At 41.4% G+C, this 21655-nt stretch overlaps 1 protein-coding gene across 1 annotated transcript in view; it reads left to right on the top strand.

The window, feature by feature from the left end:
• NBEAL2 (neurobeachin like 2) overlaps nucleotides 1–21655 on the top strand; it is a 682983-nt gene that overhangs the window by 557172 nt on the left and 104156 nt on the right. Inside the window, exons 36-37 of the mRNA XM_078662556.1 lie at nucleotides 758–915; nucleotides 1945–2078. Of these exons, the coding sequence (XP_078518682.1) occupies nucleotides 758–915; nucleotides 1945–2078 (292 nt within the window). The remainder of the gene's footprint in view (nucleotides 1–757; nucleotides 916–1944; nucleotides 2079–21655) is intronic.

The following is a 21655-nucleotide window of genomic DNA, read 5'->3' as shown; positions in this document are numbered from 1 at the left end:
CCAGTGTGATGATGCACACATAAGCAAACATATAACAGCCCCTGGATTTCTAGCTGAGATGACATGTCTCACTCCATGTAGCACTTTGATAAAGCTACCGCCGATGTTGTGGTTTGACCCGCTGGGACAATTTGTGACATTCTTGTAACTTAGCACCGATTCTTGCAGAACCACTGTGCCCCAGCCAGTGCATCTCAGATTGTATTTGTCTTATGTTAACTGCACCATTGGATGTTCTGGTATTGACATGGTAACTTGTCTGGACACGGTAGTTACACCACTCCTCTTACTCTGATCTCAGTTACCGTCTTCTATTCAAAGTCCACTTTTTCAGGCATATGCTACATTCAAGAATGGATACTTTGTTGGAAATGAAGAGATCATTTGAAATAAAATAAAATAAGAGTAGCCTTGTCCTAACAATGAATTGTGCCTTTAGAATGTAACGGGCTGTAGAAATGTGAGCTTTGTATTCCGTTGGCATGAATTAGTCAGGGCATTGTTTTCCCTTTGGGTACTTGAATAGCGGAGCGCCTACATTGTAGTGGTTCTGCTTGCAAAAGCGCTGGGTGTTCATTATTGTACAGGTTTGCTAGTTTTCTGCGAATAGTTTTATCTTGGGGTGTATCCTAAATGCTTTGAAGTTGCATTGGTTGAAGAGGTCCACCGTACCCACAGAGTTGTTGAAAGCCAACAGTTCTGCTTTGCTTGTTCATGTGTGCTCTCATATTGTATTGTTTGCTTCTTTCTTCGCCAGGCATGAACCCAAAGAGCAGAGCCAGAAGGAGAAGCTTGTGATCTCCGAAGACTGCGAGATGATCACCATCGTGGCTGTGATCCCAGGTCGGCTGGAGATCACCACGCAGCACGTGTACTTCTATGACTGCAGTGTGGAGAAAGAGGAGACTGAAGAAGGTAACCCTGCTTTTCCTCATTGCTGAGAGTCTTTTTTGGATGGTTGGTTTGCTGCATAGTCTACTTGTGTTCTAGATTTCCCCACCAATTTAGTTTCTGGTGGATTGGCTTGAAGGCGACACGTGGTCCTGTGAGAATCAAACAAACCCTCTTTCTTCGGGTCTTGGGTCTGGGAGCTGCAGCGTCTCAGAAGTCTACTGAAGTACATCACAGTCATCAGCCATACTGACTTGAGATCAATATGGGGGATGAACTGACTGGCTACTTTTAAGAGAGTTTGAGATTAGAGGGTTTTGGAAACTGCTGAGAGAAAGAAAGTTGATCAATATTCAGGACAGTGAAATGTGTTGAACTGTCATAGACTAAAATATTTGTTAAACTAACTTTTATGTAACATAGCTAGGGGCAGGATGACAGTTTGAAAAGGGTAATCTGGGAATGCACTTGCCAAAAACAGGCTGATTTCTTTTCACAATTTTGGGGAAACTGAGGTAGCCAGCGTATCCCAGGAATTGAATCCATTCTGTTGCCAGGGAGAAGACCAGACACTTTTTAATATTTTTTTTAAACGTTTCACTTCTGCATTTCTTTCTGTCAAATGGCAGAGGTGGTGGATGTATTCTATGTGCCGCTTTTTTTGTAAATCCATAGCATATCCTGCTCAAGGTTTTGCCATTCACCTGCAGATCTCTCACTGCAGAGGAGAACAAATTGTGTCATCTGTGGCTTCTTCTGCCACTCCGCGGTTGTCTGATTAACTTCATGGCTTCAGATACTTGTGGAAGGCTCCAAACCTGGACATCTGTATGTAACCACTATTTGTGCCATCCACCTCCCAATACATTGATGTTTATCTGCAGGGTATTAAAGCTCTAGGCGACTTGACTTCAGAAAACAGATTCCCACATTCCTCACCCATAGGCGGTGTTCATTGAAGATGCATCATCCACACAGAGCTGAGCAGGGTATAATCATTAATGCAGTCAAAACCAACTGTTGACCTTTTTTCCTCTTATCCTCACCATCCAGGAATCGGCTATGATTTCAAACGGCCATTGTCCCAGCTACGAGAGGTCCATCTGCGTAGGTATAACCTCAGGAGATCGGCACTGGAGTTCTTCTTCATCGACCAGGCAAATTACTTCATGAACTTCAAGAAAATGGTTTGTACTTTTCTTCTGGGAGGGGTGGAACTTGGGGTTTTGGTATCCCCTTTATTTCCATAGAGTCTGATGGTTTATTCACAGTTGCCTGGGCATTATAACAGTGTATTGGCCGCATTATAATCGGTAGACTACCTGACAGGGTTGTAACCCTGAACATCTCATAGGGATGCGACAGTGTCAGCCATGTGCTAGGTGAACCTGTATCCCCTGTTACCCTTGTAGAAAACGTTGTCACACAAAACATTAATTCAAAAATGTCCGTAAATTATGTTCCAATCACAAATTAATGTTCGAGGCATATGAGCTGCAGATTACACACTATGCATAGATGGCCACCTAGTGTTGGGCCCAGATGTTTGCAGTTTGTTTTGTTGTAGAAAGTCTTTCGGAGTCACGAGATAGGTGACTCCTCCTTAGGATGATACTGCGCATGGGCATCGGCTCCATCCCCAGATTATTTTTTTCCGCCACCGGGTACGGATGTGTTCCAGCGCTCTGTGTTGGAACCGATTTCCTTCGGCGCGCAATCCTCACCAAAAACTTCAAAACTTAGTTTCGAACGCTTTCCAGTCAACGCTAATCTTCAAACATCGAGGATCTCGATTCCGGTCGTCGTCGACGGCCTTCGGGCCTACCTAGGCCTCAACTCCAGCTAATGGAAAGGACGCCATTTAAAAAGTGTCCTCAATGTGGGTCGAAGTTTCCCCACACCGACCTGCATGAGGTGCGCAACCTCTGTCTCTCTCCGGAGCACGAGGTGAAAGACTGTTAAGGTTGTGCCTAATTCCGCTCAAAAAAGACTATCCGGGACCGAAGAGCGAGGAGAACAATGGCTCAAAGATCTTCAGCTCCGATTCCGGACGACATCTTCGAGGAGGGCGTCAACGTCCCTGAACAGCATGACGTCAACAGCAGCTCTGAAGCGGACGATTCCAAAACCGAGGACATCACTCCAGCGCAGTGGGTCGTAAGTAAGACCGTCGACCCCGACCCCTCCTCGACACAGAAGGCCCCGGTCACACCCTCGCCCTCCAGCTCGGGTGCACACCGTCAAACCGCTTCTACTGCCCCACCTTCGGGCCCGGCTAAGAAGCTAACCAAGCTTTCAGGCGACTCGAGCTCAAGTCGACCTTCACACGGTGCCAGCGCACACATACCGGCACCGAAAAAGACCACGGCCCGACTTCCAAGTCATCGGCACCGAAGCACACCACTACCCCTTCGGCACCGAAACCCAGGCCGGAACCAAGCAAGCCCGCTTCAGATTCCAAAACGCCACCGGAACCGAAAAGATCATCGGATCCGAAAAGGTCATCGGATCCAAAAACTATACCGGAACCGAAAAAACACTCGGAAACGAAAAAAGCTTCGGAGCCGAAAAAGACAGCTGCCTCCCCAGTGAAAGACATTGCCAAAAAAACAAAGCAAGCCATCTCAGTGCACAAGACTTCCTCCGCACCAAAAAACAATCCCCTGCAGTGGATTTATCCTACTCAGACCCTGCTCAAAACACTCTGGCCAAGGACCCAATTACTGGACACATAGTTTTGGCTACCAAGAAGCGACCACTGGGCACACCAGCTCCAGCTCCGCATTCAAAGAAAAAGGACATGGCTACCTCTCCCTTAAGACTGCCTTCCCTTCTCTTTCACCTATACCATCACGACCATCACAGCATTCTCCAGCATCTCCTATCACACCACACAGGGATGATAGCTCTGACGATATGGGGGTAACACACCTGATCCAACAACGCCCACAGGATCCCCAGACCCGTGGGACAATTATACTACCCCAGATGTCCCAAATGTCCCTCAGGATGACATATACCCCTCAAGGCCTTCCCCACCAGAAGACACTATAGGGTTTAATGAATTAATTCACAGGGCTGCACATTATCATGGTGTAGACATTTATACAGACCCTGTTGAGGAAGACTTCCTTATGGATACTTTCGACAATGCACAAAGGCCTTCACCTATCTTGCCCATGCTTAAAGGAGTGATCAAGCATGCTCCTGAAGTCTTCAAAGACCCAGTCAGAACTCGGGTCATTAACCCTCGGATAGAGAAAAAATATAAAGCTGCCCCATCAGACCCAGCATATATTAAAGGCCCAGTACCACTAGACTCACTTGTAGTTTCCAACGCACGCAAGAGAGCAAACTCACAAACTTCGGGTGAGGCTGCACCACCAGATAAAGTGTCTAAGCTACTTGACGCATCAGGCAAAAGAACAGCGTCTCAAGCAGCAAACATGTGGCGTATCGCCAATACACAGGCACTGCTAGCTAGATATGACAGGGCACATTACGATGAGCTAGTCACTAATGAGGCACCTCCCCGACAAGTACAAGGATAGAGCAAACAAGCTCATCCAGGAGGGTAAAAACATCACAAACACCTCCATTAGGTGTGCCCTCGATGCAGCAGACACGGCCTCTAGGGCAGTTAACACCAGCGTTTTGCTCCGCAGACACGCCTGGCTGCGCATATCAGGGTTCAAACCCGAGGTACAAAGCGCCATTCTTAACCAACCCTTTGACAAACAACACCTATTTAGACCCGAGGTAGATGTATCATTAGAGAAAATGAAAAAAGATACAGACACCGCCAAATCTATGGTAGCCCTGCAGTCGCAGGCTCCCAGACGTTCATTTTGTCGCTCAAACTATCGAGGTGCCACCAGGGGATATACTTCAAACACAGCTTCCACCTCGTACAAAGCCCCTACACAGTCTACCTACAGTAAAGGCTACCAAAGGGGTGGGTATGGGGTAACAATAACAAAGGCAGAGGCAAAAATAACAACTTACGCTCTGCCTCTACCCCTGCCCAATGACTCCCTTCCCCCATCCCCATTCCACTCCTGTTGGGGTAAGACTTCAACAGTGCTTGCCAGCCTGGGAAAACATCACATCAGACAGGTGGGTGCTCCAAATAATTCAATCAGGTTATTGTCTGGAACTAACATCTACCCCCCCAAACATACCACTCAAGCAACGTCCAATGTCACAGGAACATTTAACATTGCTCAGACAGGAGGTAATATCCCTCCTTCAGAAAAATGCAATAGAAGTAGTTCCAGAGCATCAGAAAAACAAAGGAGTATACTCCCTATATTTCCTAATACCAAAGAAGGACGGATCTCTAAGACCCGTCCTAGACCTCAGACCTCTAAACATTTACATACAGTCAGATCATTTTCATATGGTCACACTACAACAAGTCCTCCCATTACTGGTATTAAACGACTTCCTTGTCACTCTAGATCTCAAGGACGCCTGCTTTCATATTCCCATCCATGCAGCACACAGAAAATATCTCAGATTTGTACTAGACGGACAACACTACCAGTTCAAAGTGCTCCCATTCGGAGTCACAACAGCGCCAAGGGTGTTTACCAAATGCCTAGCAGTAGTAGCGGCACACCTAAGAAGACAGCACATTCACATCTTCCCATATCTGGACGACTGGCTCATAAAAGCCAGCTCACACAAACAGTGTGTGCAAAACACTCAAGCTACTATTCAACTGCTTCACGACTTGGGATTCACGGTAAATCACGTCAAGTCGCACCTGCACCCCTCGCACATGCAACAATATCTTGGTGCTACAATAAACACCCAATTAACACTAGCTTATCCCTCTCCAGCCAGGATAACAAGTGTACAAACTCTCCTAACAAAATTCAAACCACAACACTCGTTACCAGCCCGAGTGTTCATGCAACTCATAGGAATGATGGCATCTTGCATATCTGTAGTACCTCACACAAGATTGCAAATGCGTCCACTTCAAGAGTGCCTAGCACGCCAATGGAACCAGGCTCAAGGTCACTTAACAGACCTAGTGTTGGTAGACGGTCGGACTCATCGTTCTCTACAATGGTGGAACACCAACAACCTTTCCAAGGGACGACCGTTTCTAGAGCCAGTTCCCCAAATAGTCATGACAGCAGACGCATCGCTCTCCGGCTGGGGAGCCCATCTACTGCAGCACACCACGCAGGGCAGGGGGACACCGCAACAAAAGGTACTCCATATCAATCATTTGGAGTTGCTAGCCGTGTTTCTAGCTCTGAAAGCATTTCAAACTCAAGTGTCAGGCAAGGCTGTCTTAGTCCGCACAGACAATATGACAGCTATGTACCACATAAACAAACAAGGGGGGACATACTCTCTGCAGTTTTCAGTTAGCTCAGCAGATATGGAGATGGGCTATACCGCTAAAAATCTTCCTCTTAACCCAACACGTGCCAGGAGTACAAAACACTATCGCAGATCTGCTAAGTCGACAAACACAGCAGATCCATGAGTGGGAGCTTCACCCGCAAGTTCTTCATCCGTTCTTCCAAATGTGGGGACAACCTCAGATAGACCTCTTTGCCTCCCACGAAAACGCAAAATGCCCAAACTTTGCCACCAGATACCCACACTCATTGTCCAAGGGTAATGCGATATGGATGAACTGGTCAAGACTATTTGCGTACGCTTTTCCTCCTCTCCCACTACTTCCCTTAGTGGTGCGCAAACTACAACAACATTCCCTGACACTCATTCTAGTCGCTCCAACTTGAGCCAGACAACCGTGGTAGGGTCACTGCTGGGACTTTATAACATTTCTTTGGCTGGCAGAAACACAGGAGAATTCCTCATGGTCACAATACTTGGACAGCTCGTTTAATAATATAGAAGCCCCTGCTATACAGTGCGCCAATCTCTCGCCGAAACAGACTTCAAAACTCTTTAAAAAGCTAGCAAAAAATATCTTGGCGATCTCAAAAGGAAGGCTCTGAAGAAGAAATTCCATGGAAGTTGGGCTGCTAACTTATATACTCCCGGAGATCTGTCAGTGTACTTGTCTCAGCCCATTTGTCTCAAGGCCTGAAGAAGCAGCTGATGAGATTAAGATTTTGGCTGATCCCCTTGAAAGCATATTGGTAGGAGGACAAACAGTGCAGACTGTTGTAAATATAAATCTCCAGAGACCAGGAAGGATGAAAGCAAGTATGTTTATTAACCATCCACTCTCCTCACTGGAGAGTGTCTCAACATTCCATGGCAAGCTTCAGGATGGGGCAAACCAACAAGGATAAAGGGGTAGGGGTGATGGGACATACCATTTGGGAGATTAATTACAACACATCTCCTTTCCATAGGGTGATACAAAGCAAATAACGGAATATTCCCAAGGGGATGGGGCTGTACCATAGCATTATAAAGGAGAAGAATAGAACACAGAACATTACTCTTGTGCCTTCACGATCTTGTCAAAGCTCCACCATTGGCCATTCTCAAGTTGGACCACATTCTTAAGCACTTTAACAATTTTACAAGGCATGTAATATTTACTTTTGGTAACTCCCACTTTGGTGTTCTTCCTGGCTTGAACTCTATCACCTACCTCCCACTTAGAGTCCTTCACCCCATGTTTAGTGTCATACCACAGTTTGTACCTATCTTGGTGGAGTTGGACTTTCACTGCTCTTGCCCCCTGGTCCGCTACCCTGGGTTCACCCCCACTCAGCCAACTGGGATTCAACTTTGTGCAGAGTTCACGCCCACGCAGCGCTACAAAGGGTGAGATGCCTGTGACCATATTTGGGGAGGAGTGATACGCCCACAGGCACTTTCTAAGGGACACCTCTATATTATGTCCATTGGTTGCTGCTAATTGAATATGTTCCTTTATGATTCTGTTTGCTCGTTCGACTAAACCGTTGGCTTTAGGGCAATATAGGGCAGTGGTCTCATGTTTGATGTCCAAACCCTGGAGAAATGCACGCATCTCTTCCGAGCAAAATTGCACTCCGTTATCTGTAACCAAAGTCACTGGAATGCCCTCTTCAACAAACACTCCATTCAAAAACTCAATCACAGTCCTTGTGGTGACGGAGTGGACAAACTTCTGTTTGAACCAATGTGTTGTATAATCGATTAGCACCAGCATGAATCGTCTCCTCTCTCCCAATTCTTGCATAGGCCCGATGATGTCCATGGCCAGCTTGCTCCATAGTTTGGTTAACACTTCCACTGGAGATAATGGTGCTTTCTGTACTGCTTTAGTCTTGTCGCTTTTAGCACACGCTCCACAAGGACAAACAGTGCAGACTCTCTCACATGCGAAAATAATCTTATTCATGTAGTTTGCATTTTCAAAATGTTATTACCACATAGAAAATTCTGGCTATGCCCTATGTTTAGATCACTGAATAGAAGTTCCTACAGTGAGGGAATTGAATACTGCTTAAAGGGGAATCCACCTAATTGTCCACCAGTTTCTTGAAATCTCTAAAAGTAGCCATTTTAGCCCTTATGGCTGCCCCAGAAATAATGTTTCCTTTAGTAGTACTGAAACCCCTTGTGGTTTCGATTTCCTGTGAGAAGGTTTGACACAGTGAAAATTAGGAAAGACCATAAGCACTTATTTCATTGATGCAGCAGTCAGGCTGCCCCACTTACTAGCCACTGGATATAAGGTTGGCATTTATAGCTCTTCAAACAGTACCTTAGAGTACATTAATTTGTAAATTAATCGGAACTCTAATCAGCACCCCAAAATGTATCCACCCTTCCCAGTTGCTGCCGAGTGTAGTTCACGACTAACAGAAGTATTTACCGAAAACCGTCTAGCAAGTATAGTCTTCCTCCACTTTAAGGTCTGGTTCAGTACGGTTTCGTGTACACCCAGAGTTGATTTTAGATATGGTTTTATCCCTGGTTTTAAGCATGAAGGTATAGACCCATGCTGGCTTTGGCTAACACTCGGACTAAGCCTTAATTATAATGTCTCTTTTATAACTTTAAGAAGGTGTGTATATATATATATATATATATATATATATATATATATATATATATATATATATATATATATATATATATATATAGATAGATAGATAGATAGATAGATAGATAGATAGATATTCCATCTTTTTGTCATACGTCCATGCCCTCTTATTCAAAATAGATTACATTGTAGGTGTAGGACGAACACCAGTGAAAAACATCCTTTGATTGACAATGTCTTTTAATGAATGTTCAATTTTACGTCAGGCGGCCTCAACAACTTCAGATCTGCCTTCCCTTCCTGGCTAAAATACTTGAGAAATGTGTTGTCTCCCAACTCACCCAACACATTGACTCCAACAATCTTCTTGACTCACTACAGCCCTACTGAACATAGCATATGAAATACACAAGTCGCTGGACACTGATCTAGGAGGATGAGTAGACAGCATTTATCAGTCAGTGGCCTTCGAAATAGTCAATCACAAGCTGCTTCTAGAATCCCTCCAAAGACTGATCAGAGTTCATGGCCTGGTCTTTAAATGGTCCCCCTCTTATTTACATAACTGCTCCCAACCAATAAAAATCAACAACTAAACCTCAGAAACATCCACCATAACCAGGGGTGTCCCCCGAGGCTTAGTCCTCTCAGCTACACTCTGCAACATATATACATGGAACCCCTCACCACCATACTCAAACAAGCAAACATTCTCTACCACCTCTATGCAGACGACACTCAGATCTCCCTAGAAATAGCCTGACTAGAAGTAAAAAATGACTTAACTCCACTCTCATTAAAGTCCAAAACTGGCTCTCACGCAACTATCTGAAACTCAACCAAGATAAGACCGAAATTCGACTCCTTTACAACAACGGACTGACCACCCAAATCCAAGAGTAGATAAACCCCATTGATGCTTTGAACTGCAAACTAACGTTTCCAACTCTGTCACCTAATGACCCAAGCTTGAGCATAAGCTAACACATAAAAACTTAACTAAGAGAGCACTCTACAACCTGAGATTCCTGCACAAAAATCCTTTCTTTCCCCGAATGATCTGAAAACTACCATGCAAGCAATGTACTGTCTAGATTGGACTACAGGAATGCCACCCTCACTGGCTCTGCAAAATTATACATCGCCCCCTTGATGAGCCACACTAAATACAGCAGCAGGAATGGTCTCCGGAGCTAAAAGACACAATCACATCTGCCCCTCCCTGAAAAATCTTAAATGGCTCCCAATCTAAGCCGTTTCTGCTTAAAAATGGCCTGCCTCAACCTCAAATTCCTTCACACTAGGAAATTAGCTTACCTTACGTCCAAACTCTACAAGATTGACCATACAAGAAATCTTAGAAGCACCAACTCTCTGCTTCTCATCACACCATAAAAACACAAACAAAAAGCCCTCACATGCTCCCTTTTGGGCAATGCACCCAAAATCAGGTACGCCCTGCTAGTGAATATCAGGACCAACCCCCCCTTTATGAGCTTCAAAAGACAATAGCAAATTCTTCTCCTCAGCCGACACTTCAACCCCTCAGAGTCCAACACCTAGCCCACCACTGGATTCTTTCTCTAATATTACTGGTTCCCCCTCCACTAACTGCTGTAACCCAACCCTCAATCAAGTGTGTATTTTATAATCAATGCTCTCCAATCACTGACTTGTCTATTGTCTGTGTCTCTGTCTTTGTTCTTTAAAGCGCTCTGGTACCCCTGGGTCTTGCCAACGCTATATCAAACTCTTAAAATTAAAAAAAAAGAAACGACGTGTTATAATTTGGTAATTTTGTAATCAACTGACACTGTTCTGTAGCAGCATGAGAGACTTCGGCACTGTGACCTTGCAATCAAAGAACACTGCACAGCTGGACCATCATGAATCTTAGTTGTAACTGATGCAGGCTATTGTAATACTTATAGCAAATGTTTAGCTTTATAAGAATGTTTGGTATTGTAATATTTTTTTATTGTAAACGTCTTAATAAAATATAATCTAGAGTTTAGAGAGAAGATGAAGTGATAAAATGAAGCAGTCAAGGGTTGCGTTCAATACCAAGTAATAATTCAATATGAAAGTTCACGTTTTTGTGGGTTAAATAAAGTTGTTTCATGGTCTTTCTTGTTCAGGTATTTGGTGACAGGAATGTGTAGGAAAGGGAGGAGAGTTCAGGGTTGTTTTCTGTGACTGGTGCACAGTTCCACCATTGTGCTACGTAGAGAGCCTATTACATTTTACAACAAGAAGGAATTTTCTGAAGGGCCACTTCATAGAGCAAGTCTTAAGGAGTTGTCTGATCTTTTTGTAAAGGATTATCTAGTGTTAGAACAGTGAAAGCTCTGCCTATGTCTCTATTTAGTTCAAGGTAGAAAGATAGATCATATTTGATTAAATCCTATTCCAGTATTTTTAAAGTTCATGACAAAAGATCATGTGTCACCTTCTTGACATTCTATGTATAAGGCCCAGTGCTGTAAATCACTGGGACTCTGGTACGCACTACGTGACTTAAATTATTCCTTTAAACCATTATGTGCATTTCATCTTTATGCAATTTATTATGCTTCACAACAAAATTCGTCAATGTCATCAATTATACGAAACAAAATTTTCCACAATGTCATAAAATTTACACATAAACGTAATTCAAACACAGGTTAACAAGCAAAAAATAAATAAAAAGGACAACCCAATGCATTTCGGGGCTATGATGCCCCTTCGTCAGGGGTCTGTGAAAAAAAGAAGATACAAACAAGGAGAATATTATTTGTACAACCTTAACGTTATGAAATCTTTTGTATCCCAAAAAACTTCACTTTGTTCATGCTTACCTAAATCCTACGAGGTAGTGTGTACCCTGTGTGTTTTTAATGTAAATGTTTCATGCGGATATCTGCGAAAAAACCCAAAACTGGGGTATATATCCATGTCAAATTCCCATACTAATCGATTGCACTTTTTAAATTATCTAAACACCATCATGATCAAGGTATTTTTTACCTGCAAAAGCGTTGTGAATAACAGGTCTGCGGTATAAAAAGAATAAAGAAACCCGAGTGACTACATTGTCAAGATGAATTACAAATGCGTTATTTTGAAAATATGAATATGTGGTGAGGCTCACCTGCGTGTAGCGCCAAACTTGCTATCACGTAGAGAAAACCTATATTAGACAAACGATTAGCGTCAGTACACGTGTGCGTTTTGGGGTTTGCATTTAAAAAACGAATACCCAACGAAGATGTATTTACCTGCGAGTCTAAACGTGCAGGTTTCGATCTCGCCTCGTTTTTTCTCGTGAATACTGCAAAAAATGATAATGATACTATCATATTTCTGCATAATAAACCAAACCGCAAAAGGAAAGGATTATGCTTTGTTTCTAGTTGGGGCTTACCGTCCGCTAGAAGAAAAGGTTCTTTAAAAGACCGTCCTCCCGCCGTCTTGTTTGTCAAGAGTAGCCTCTGACTAACACGATAATCCTACCTTTCTTTCCAACCTTCATACTGGTTGGGGAATAGACATAGCTAACAGACTACTAGGTTGCATTGATAGCTGTTGTGAAAAACGTATTCTTATAGCGAGTACGATCAAAAATCACGAAATGACGACAACGTTCAGTATCAACAACGTGTAGTACAAACAAGTGTTTGCAAAAATATGAAATGCGGTTTTTAGAGTATAGCGCGAGATGTTGTCTGTGCTCAAGCTCAATAAAGCATTTACAGAGAAAAAAATCGAGTGGTGTTTAAAACTACAGTGCATCTGTGTTGCCAGCTCTTTTAGGTTGATTCAACTAATGTCTGCTATTACACCCAGATCTTAAAACTTCACCTGAAACAGTGCATCAATTTAAACGCGAGATGTTGTCTGTGCTCAAGCTCAATAAAGCATTTACAGAGAAAAAATCGAGTGGTGTTTAAAACTACAGTGCATCTGTATTGCCAGCTCTTTTAGGTTGATTCAACTGATGTCTGCTATTACACCCAGATCTTAAAACTTCACATGAAACAGTGCATCAATTTAAACACATGTGATGATCCATACGAAAATATAGATAAGACATATACATGCTGCTACTACGTCATCCTACGTTGCAAGCAATTTTCCTGCCTATTTACAATCTATATGTACATTAAACCTCATTATCATACTGTGAATCTACTTGTAACCCAGTACCTATCTGGACAATCCCATGATCATTTTATATGGCCATTATTGTGTTAGTGTGATGAAAGGATTTTTATACGTGAAGCTGCTGTCTTAGGGCAATTTAAAGAAAACACGACATCTCCATTTTATCATTCAATCCTGACGGGGCCATCGTTTGCAGTTTCCGAATCCAGAATGCTTCTCGTTGCAGAAGTATTTTAGCATTGTCCATGCCCAATCTCTGTGGAACTAGCTCAATAATCTGAAAGCGCAACTGAGCAATGTTATGATTTTTTTCAATCCAATGCTGTGTTAGGGGCGATGTTAAACTTTTATTGCGTATTCGGCTTTTGTGCTCACTGAGTCTCAATTTTATCTTTCTGTCAGTTTTTCCGATATACAGTAGCCCGCATGGGCATTTAATCGAATAAACGACATGTTCCGAATCGCAATTTGTAGAGTGCCTTAGCAAGATCTTCTCCCCTGTTCGAGGGTGCAATAAAGTGTTGCCTGTAATCACATTATTACAGTTTTTGCAATTAAAGCACCTTGATGTTCCTTTGTATGTCAATTCTTGCTGCAATGTAGATGGTTTACTAAGCAGTTCCCTTAAATTTTGTGCTCTTCTGTATGCAAACAATGGACGTCTTTCAAATAATGTGCCAAAATCTTTTTCAGCTAGTAAAATCTCCCATCTTCTGGCAATAGTCCTTTTTATATCCCTGGACGCAGTCGAATACTTTGAGACAAAAACCATTCTGGGGTTAGCAGTTTTAATTTTCCTTTTCAATAACTCTGTTCTTGGCGTTGTTTTGATCTTTTCCAAATGTGCCTCAAGCAATTTTTTTGGATAACCTCTGTCGAGGTATTTCTGTTTTTGTTCTTGTAGACTTTTGTCACATTGCTCTGAATCAGATGAAATGCGCTTGATTCGCATGAATTGAGAAACTGGCAAATTATTTATCAAGCTAGCTGGATGGAAGCTGGAGTACAATAAGGCTGTATTCTTGTCTGTTTCCTTTTTATAAAGACTTGTCTGTATGGAATTGTCTTTAATCTCCACAAGGACATCTAAAAATGATAATGCTGTGTGACTTACATTGTGAGTGAATTGGATTCTCGGGTCCACCAGATTCAGACTGCTGATATTATTGAGGAGTTCAGATACTGGACGTCTCCACACTAAAAAGATATCGTCTATGTAACGTCGGAAATAAAGCAAACATTGTTGCCATGTTGGATCCTCAAGAATATAGTCCAGTTCAAACTTTGCCATGTATACATTCGCGTATATGCATGCTCCAGGAAAACCCATGGCTGTCCCTGTCAGTTGGTTGTAGTACTTGTCTTGCCAGGAAAAATAACTGTTAAGGAGACAAAATTCCAACAGTTGTAGAATCAGGATTTTCTGCTCATTTGGCTTGTCAGTTTTCAAAAGTGCCCATTCCATGGCCTCTATCCCCTGTTTGTGCGGTATAGACGTGTATAACGCCGTTACATCTATGGTACAGAGAGTCCATTCCATACAACCTGTCGTGTCCATATCTGCAAGACTTCTGAGGAAGTCTGACGTATCCTGTAAATATGTTGGCCAATTCTGGATAAATGGTTGCATATGTGTGTCAATGAAAATCCCCAAATTCTCAAATATCGATGAACAGCCTGACACTATCGGCCTAAAAGGAGGATCGTTGATGCTTTTGTGTATTTTGGGCAAGAAGTAGATTCTTGGTCTCCTTGGATATATTTGCCTTAAGTATCGCTTTGTGCTGTTATCTATCCATTCCAATTCTTCAGCCTTATTCAAAATCCCATCCAATTCTTGAACGATTTTAATTGTTGGATCCTGTCCCAGTCTAGCATAGGTGTTGGTGTCATTCACATGTTCATCGCCTTTGCGTATGTAAAATTCCGAGTCCATTATAACAAGACCTCCACCCTTATCAGCCTTCTGTATTGTGATTTCTTTATTCGATGCCAATCTTTTAAGGGTACTTTGTTCTGCTCGGGTCAAGTTATTCAATTTCCGTTTGTAGTTGATTTTATTCAAATCTGCTTTGACCAAAATCTCGAACGTGTCTAGACTTTTGTGTGATATTGGTGCCATAAACTGGCTTTTAGGTTTGAAAGGTCTGTCTGCTTCATCAGTCTTTTCCACAGGATTTACAATATTGAAAAAATACTTCAATCTGAGGACTCTCATGAATTTAAAAAAAGAAGAAACTTCTGTCTCCAACTCATTAGATTGATATGTCTTAACAAATGAAGTGCCTTTGTTTAAGAGTTTCTCTTCAAATTCAGTGAGTGAATATTTTGAAATATTTACTACGAGATTTTTGTTTGGCTCCGCAATCCTGTTTTTTTCAGTTGTTCTCCCTCCTTCTCCTTCTCCCTTTCTTTCTCTTTCTCTTTCTCCCTTTCCTCCTTTTCCTCTTCTTGTCTTATTTCTAGTTGTGCAAGATATATGTCCGGTGGTTTGTGGGATGCTTGGTCCTTTTCTAAAAAAGAAGAAGTGGATGGTATACCAGATGTTCTTTCAGTGACAGTAAATGATTGTGCTGTTGGAATTGATGTTTGTGGTATTATTGATTTGCGTGCTGTGTTGAGTTCGCTGTCCGATACCACACTCTCTTCTGAGGAAGCTTGCTGTTGTTTCCTACCAGTGAACCTTCTCTTTGCATAAACCTCTGCCCAAGTGTATGTTTCATTGAGTTTATAATCGATAGTATCGCGTTTAAACTTTCGCAGCTTGGTTTCTTGTAACTCTTTTCCGTACTTGTCCAACCGTATATTGATATCTTCCAAAATTCTTTTCCATTGGTCCTCCTCCAATCTTTCAGAAAGTTCCCGTTTGGTGGTGAAGATTTCCTCCTCTAATTCCCGTATTGTTTTAGCAAGTTCTTCCACCAGCAACAAAATCAAATCCAATGAACATTTGTTCAAAATTTCGAACCATTTTTCCATGAATTTTGGATTGCTGTTAAGCCTGTATAGCATTGGCCTGATGGCCAATCTTAGCCCTCTGGGAATCCTCCTAACCCGATGATATTGGATCAGGGTTGTCGCATGTAGGCGCTGGTTCAACTCACGTCTGGTTAGGTATTCTAGTTGCTTTAATTTTTGTTCAATTGATCCTCCTTGTGTATCGAAAGTCTTTGATTCTTTGATTAATTTATAAATTTGACTTGCCTCATCAGCTGTATAGGCCTTCGTGTTAGCACGATTATCAGTAATCGAAGCTATTGAGTCAAATGACATTTTTAAGTATGGTGCTAGATCCCTTAAGTGGCAGTGAAAGTAAAGATATGAATGGAAGAAGGGATACTGCACTCGTGTTTACATCTATTTTTAACCGTTTGAACGATAGGTGTGCTGTATCAGATTAGTGCCTGCCCACTGATACACAAACTATGTATAAGGCCCAGTGCTGTAAATCACTGGGACTCTGGTACGCACTACGTGACTTAAATTATTCCTTTAAACCATTATGTGCATTTCATCTTTATGCAATTTATTATGCTTCACAACAAAATTCGTCAATGTCATCAATTATACGAAACAAAATTTTCCACAATGCCATAAAATTTACACATAAACGTAATTCAAACACAGGTTAACAAGCAAAAAATAAATAAAAAGGACAACCCAATGCATTTCGGGGCTATGATGCCCCTTCGTCAGGGGTCTGTGAAAAAAAGAAGATACAAACAAGGAGAATATTATTTGTACAACCTTAACGTTATGAAATCTTTTGTATCCCAAAAAACTTCACTTTGTTCATGCTTACCTAAATCCTACGAGGTAGTGTGTACCCTGTGTGTTTTTAATGTAAATGTTTCATGCGGATATCTGCGAAAAAAAACAAAACTGGGGTATATATCCATGTCAAATTCCCATACTAATCGATTGCACTTTTTAAATTATCTAAACACCATCATGATCAAGGTATTTTTTACCTGCAAAAGCGTTGTGAATAACAGGTCTGCGGTATAAAAAGAATAAAGAAACCCGAGTGACTACATTGTCAAGATGAATTACAAATGCGTTATTTTGAAAATATGAATATATGGTGAGGCTCACCTGCGTGTAGCGCCAAACTTGCTATCACGTAGAGAAAACCTATATTAGACAAACGATTAGCGTCAGTACACGTGTGCGTTTTGGGGTTTGCATTTAAAAAACGAATACCCAACGAAGATGTATTTACCTGCGAGTCTAAACGTGCAGGTTTCGATCTCGCCTCGTTTTTTCTCGTGAATACTGCAAAAAATGATAATGATACTATCATATTTCTGCATAATAAACCAAACCGCAAAAGGAAAGGATTATGCTTTGTTTCTAGTTGGGGCTTACCGTCCGCTAGAAGAAAAGGTTCTTTAAAAAAGCATTCTGGATTCGGAAACTGCAAACGATGGCCCCGTCAGGATTGAATGATAAAATGGAGATGTCGTGTTTTCTTTAAATTGCCCTAAGACAGCAGCTTCACGTATAAAAATCCTTTCATCACACTAACACAATAATGGCCATATAAAATGATCATGGGATTGTCCAGATAGGTACTGGGTTACAAGTAGATTCACAGTATGATAATGAGGTTTAATGTACATATAGATTGTAAATAGGCAGGAAAATTGCTTGCAACGTAGGATGACGTAGTAGCAGCATGTATATGTCTTATCTATATTTTCGTATGGATCATCACATGTGTTTAAATTGATGCACTGTTTCATGTGAAGTTTTAAGATCTGGGTGTAATAGCAGACATCAGTTGAATCAACCTAAAAGAGCTGGCAATACAGATGCACTGTAGTTTTAAACACCACTCGATTTTTTTTCTCTGTAAATGCTTTATTGAGCTTGAGCACAGACAACATCTCGCGTTTAAATTGATGCACTGTTTCAGGTGAAGTTTTAAGATCTGGGTGTAATAGCAGACATTAGTTGAATCAACCTAAAAGAGCTGGCAACACAGATGCACTGTAGTTTTAAACACCACTCGATTTTTTTCTCTGTAAATGCTTTATTGAGCTTGAGCACAGACAACATCTCGCGCTATACTCTAAAAACCGCATTTCATATTTTTGCAAACACTTGTTTGTACTACACGTTGTTGATACTGAACGTTGTCGTCATTTCGTGATTTTTGATCGTACTCGCTATAAGAATACGTTTTTCACAACAGCTATCAATGCAACCTAGTAGTCTGTTAGCTATGTCTATTCCCCAACCAGTATGAAGGTTGGAAAGAAAGGTAGGATTATCGTGTTAGTCAGAGGCTACTCTTGACAAACAAGACGGCGGGAGGACGGTCTTTTAAAGAACCTTTTCTTCTAGCGGACGGTAAGCCCCAACTAGAAACAAAGCATAATCCTTTCCTTTCGCGGTTTGGTTTATTATGCAGAAATATGATAGTATCATTATCATTTTTTGCAGTATTCACGAGAAAAAACGAGGCGAGATCGAAACCTGCACGTTTAGACTCGCAGGTAAATACATCTTCGTTGGGTATTCGTTTTTTAAATGCAAACCCCAAAACGCACACGTGTACTGACGCTAATCGTTTGTCTAATATAGGTTTTCTCTACGTGATAGCAAGTTTGGCGCCACACGCAGGTGAGCCTCACCATATATTCATATTTTCAAAATAACGCATTTGTAATTCATCTTGACAATGTAGTCACTCGGGTTTCTTTATTCTTTTTATACCGCAGACCTGTTATTCACAACGCTTTTGCAGGTAAAAAATACCTTGATCATGATGGTGTTTAGATAATTTAAAAAGTGCAATCGATTAGTATGGGAATTTGACATGGATATATACCCCAGTTTTGGGTTTTTTCGCAGATATCCGCATGAAACATTTACATTAAAAACACACAGGGTACACACTACCTCGTAGGATTTAGGTAAGCATGAACAAAGTGAAGTTTTTTGGGATACAAAAGATTTCATAACGTTAAGGTTGTACAAATAATATTCTCCTTGTTTGTATCTTCTTTTTTTCACAGACCCCTGACGAAGGGGCATCATAGCCCCGAAATGCATTGGGTTGTCCTTTTTATTTATTTTTTGCTTGTTAACCTGTGTTTGAATTACGTTTATGTGTAAATTTTATGACATTGTGGAAAATTTTGTTTCGTATAATTGATGACATTGACGAATTTTGTTGTGAAGCATAATAAATTGCATAAAGATGAAATGCACATAATGGTTTAAAGGAATAATTTAAGTCACGTAGTGCGTACCAGAGTCCCAGTGATTTACAGCACTGGGCCTTATACATAATTTGTGTATCAGTGGGCAGGCACTAATCTAATACAGCACACCTATCGTTCAAACGGTTAAAAATAGATGTAAACACGAGTGCAGTATCCCTTCTTCCATTCATACCTTCTTGACATTGCCAACAAGGATCTCTTTCTAGAAAGCTTCCTTTATTGAGTTTGTGGGACACCAGAGTATCTGGTTTACAATGGAGAAAATGGACTGAGTCGCAGACCCTGATTTGGAGCATTTGCTTACTCTGTTCCAAACTTGGTAGGAGAATTCTTCAGCGATATTGATATTTATTATGAGCTGGAAGAGGAAGGCTCATGACAATTGGCAGCCTCTGGGAGTGGTAGACCTGATGGAGAGTAGAAGAAAGGCTAAGAGAGAAGATAAACACGACCAACAGAAGAATAGTGGGATTGTGCTTGATAGAATAAGTGAGAGAGCAAAGGATGGCAGATAGAGGGAGAGCAAAATTTAATGAAAAAGTAAAAGAATAAACAGGAGATGGAGTGTAGATGGTGTTGTGGAATAAGAGTAAAAGAATAAACAGGAGATGGGGTGCAGATGGTGTTGGGGAATTCCAAGGCTCAGCAGAAAATATGGAATGAGAAGAATAAAGTTAAGAAAAAGAGGGAAGCCAGGAAGGAGAAAATGAACATCAGTAAACCTTAACTATAGAGGGAAAAGAAAGGGAGAGGGAGCAGTATACGGAGACGAGGATAGAGAAGCAGTAATGGGCAAGATGGAAAACAGAGGGTAAAAAGGGGAATCAGGGTTACCCAGTAGCAATGTAGACGATAATGGCAAATGGGGCGAAAGGGAGATGGGTGATGAGGGAGTGAGAATGAAGATGAATCAGTAAAAGAGTTACATAATCAGAGAGGAAATAATGAACAAAAGCAAACAAGTGACTGTAATTCCATACCGATTCACTGTCAAAGAGCGTTTTATGAAATGTGTGCATCAGTGTTAAGACATACAATATCTCCATCTGTAGTTAAAAATATTATGCTCATCCATATCTTTGCACAAAGGAATAAACTCTCACAGAACAAAAAATGGAAAGACAGCAAACAATGAAAGAACCAAATTTTACTTCGTTAGAGCAGCACATTCCTATCCATCCAACAGCTGCCCGACATCTTGAAACAAATGCATGGAAAGTTAAACAGTGTCTGTACTTCAGCATAATTTTATGGGAGACTTGAAAATTTTATATGTATGTCTTCCATTGGTACATTCCCAAATGCAGTTTGCTTTTACTCTTTTTTATGCTTAGACTGAATGATAACTACAGGTTGTCTGTCATTTCTCTGAAAGACTAACTGTGCTAGGCAACATTGATATGCTTAAAAAGTATCAATCTCAAAGCATTATGGATTGAGACTTGATGCACAGCAGTGGATGCACTGTTGTAAGTGGTCGAAAATGTGAAGCGTAGTCACTTCCTCATCAGTACCCCACTTTTCAATGGCCAACACAGTAGTTTTTCTCTAATTGCACAAGTTCCATTATCCTAAAATGAAGGGGTGATTATTAATGCTTTATGTATCTGTCTTAGACCTTATAATACCGATAAATAGAGCCAGTGTCTTTTCCAAAGAAAGACCTCCGAATCAGAGCAAGAAAGAGAACCTTAATATTTTTCCTAAACAGTAGCACACTCAAGGCCACATATTCAGGCAGGTATAAGCCAGGAAAGAACAGCCGTGTCTATTCCAAGTGTGGGATAAGCTGCAAGAGGCTATCAGACAAAGCAGTCAGATGTCCAAGCCTTAAAACTGCTGACCTGCTAGGTAATATAAATCCATAGAGATCAGATATGTTTCTGTGGTTATTCATCTATTTCAGGTAGTTACAAAAATCACCAACTGGAAATCAGGCAAACAAGAGGATAGCAATTGACCAAAATGCCAGAGAGTCAAATTTGGAAAATTACCTTTGAGACCACAGCAATGACTCTCATATTGCACCAGTGTAGGTGGTAAATGTCAGGGTTGGTTAGATTTTTCAAAACATATCAATTTTTCAGGTTGCATCTGGATGTTGTAGCCATAACTTTTGTTTTGTCGTCAAGTTGTCCAGCAGGATCAGGATGTTGACATTTAGTCCAGGAGTCTTGAAAATGTGGAGTATAATCCCAAGGATACACTTCACTTTTAAACATCAAGATAGATTCCACCTAGCTGGCAGGATACCTCAGTGAGTTGGAGGTCACCACTGAGATAAGCGGCGATCTGCAGATCCCAAGTAGGAATTCTGGCAAGGCTGGTTCAGGCTTCTGTCCTACCAGGGGTAAAAATTAATGAGTAATAGTTGCAACTGTTCTTTAAACATCTTGGAAACTGC

Source organism: Lissotriton helveticus, chromosome 10 (assembly GCF_964261635.1).
Source record: "Lissotriton helveticus chromosome 10, aLisHel1.1, whole genome shotgun sequence".
Classification (NCBI taxonomy): domain Eukaryota; kingdom Metazoa; phylum Chordata; class Amphibia; order Caudata; family Salamandridae; genus Lissotriton; species Lissotriton helveticus.
The sequence above is the reverse complement of the archived record's forward strand: the minus strand, read 5'-3'. Positions and strand labels throughout refer to the sequence as shown.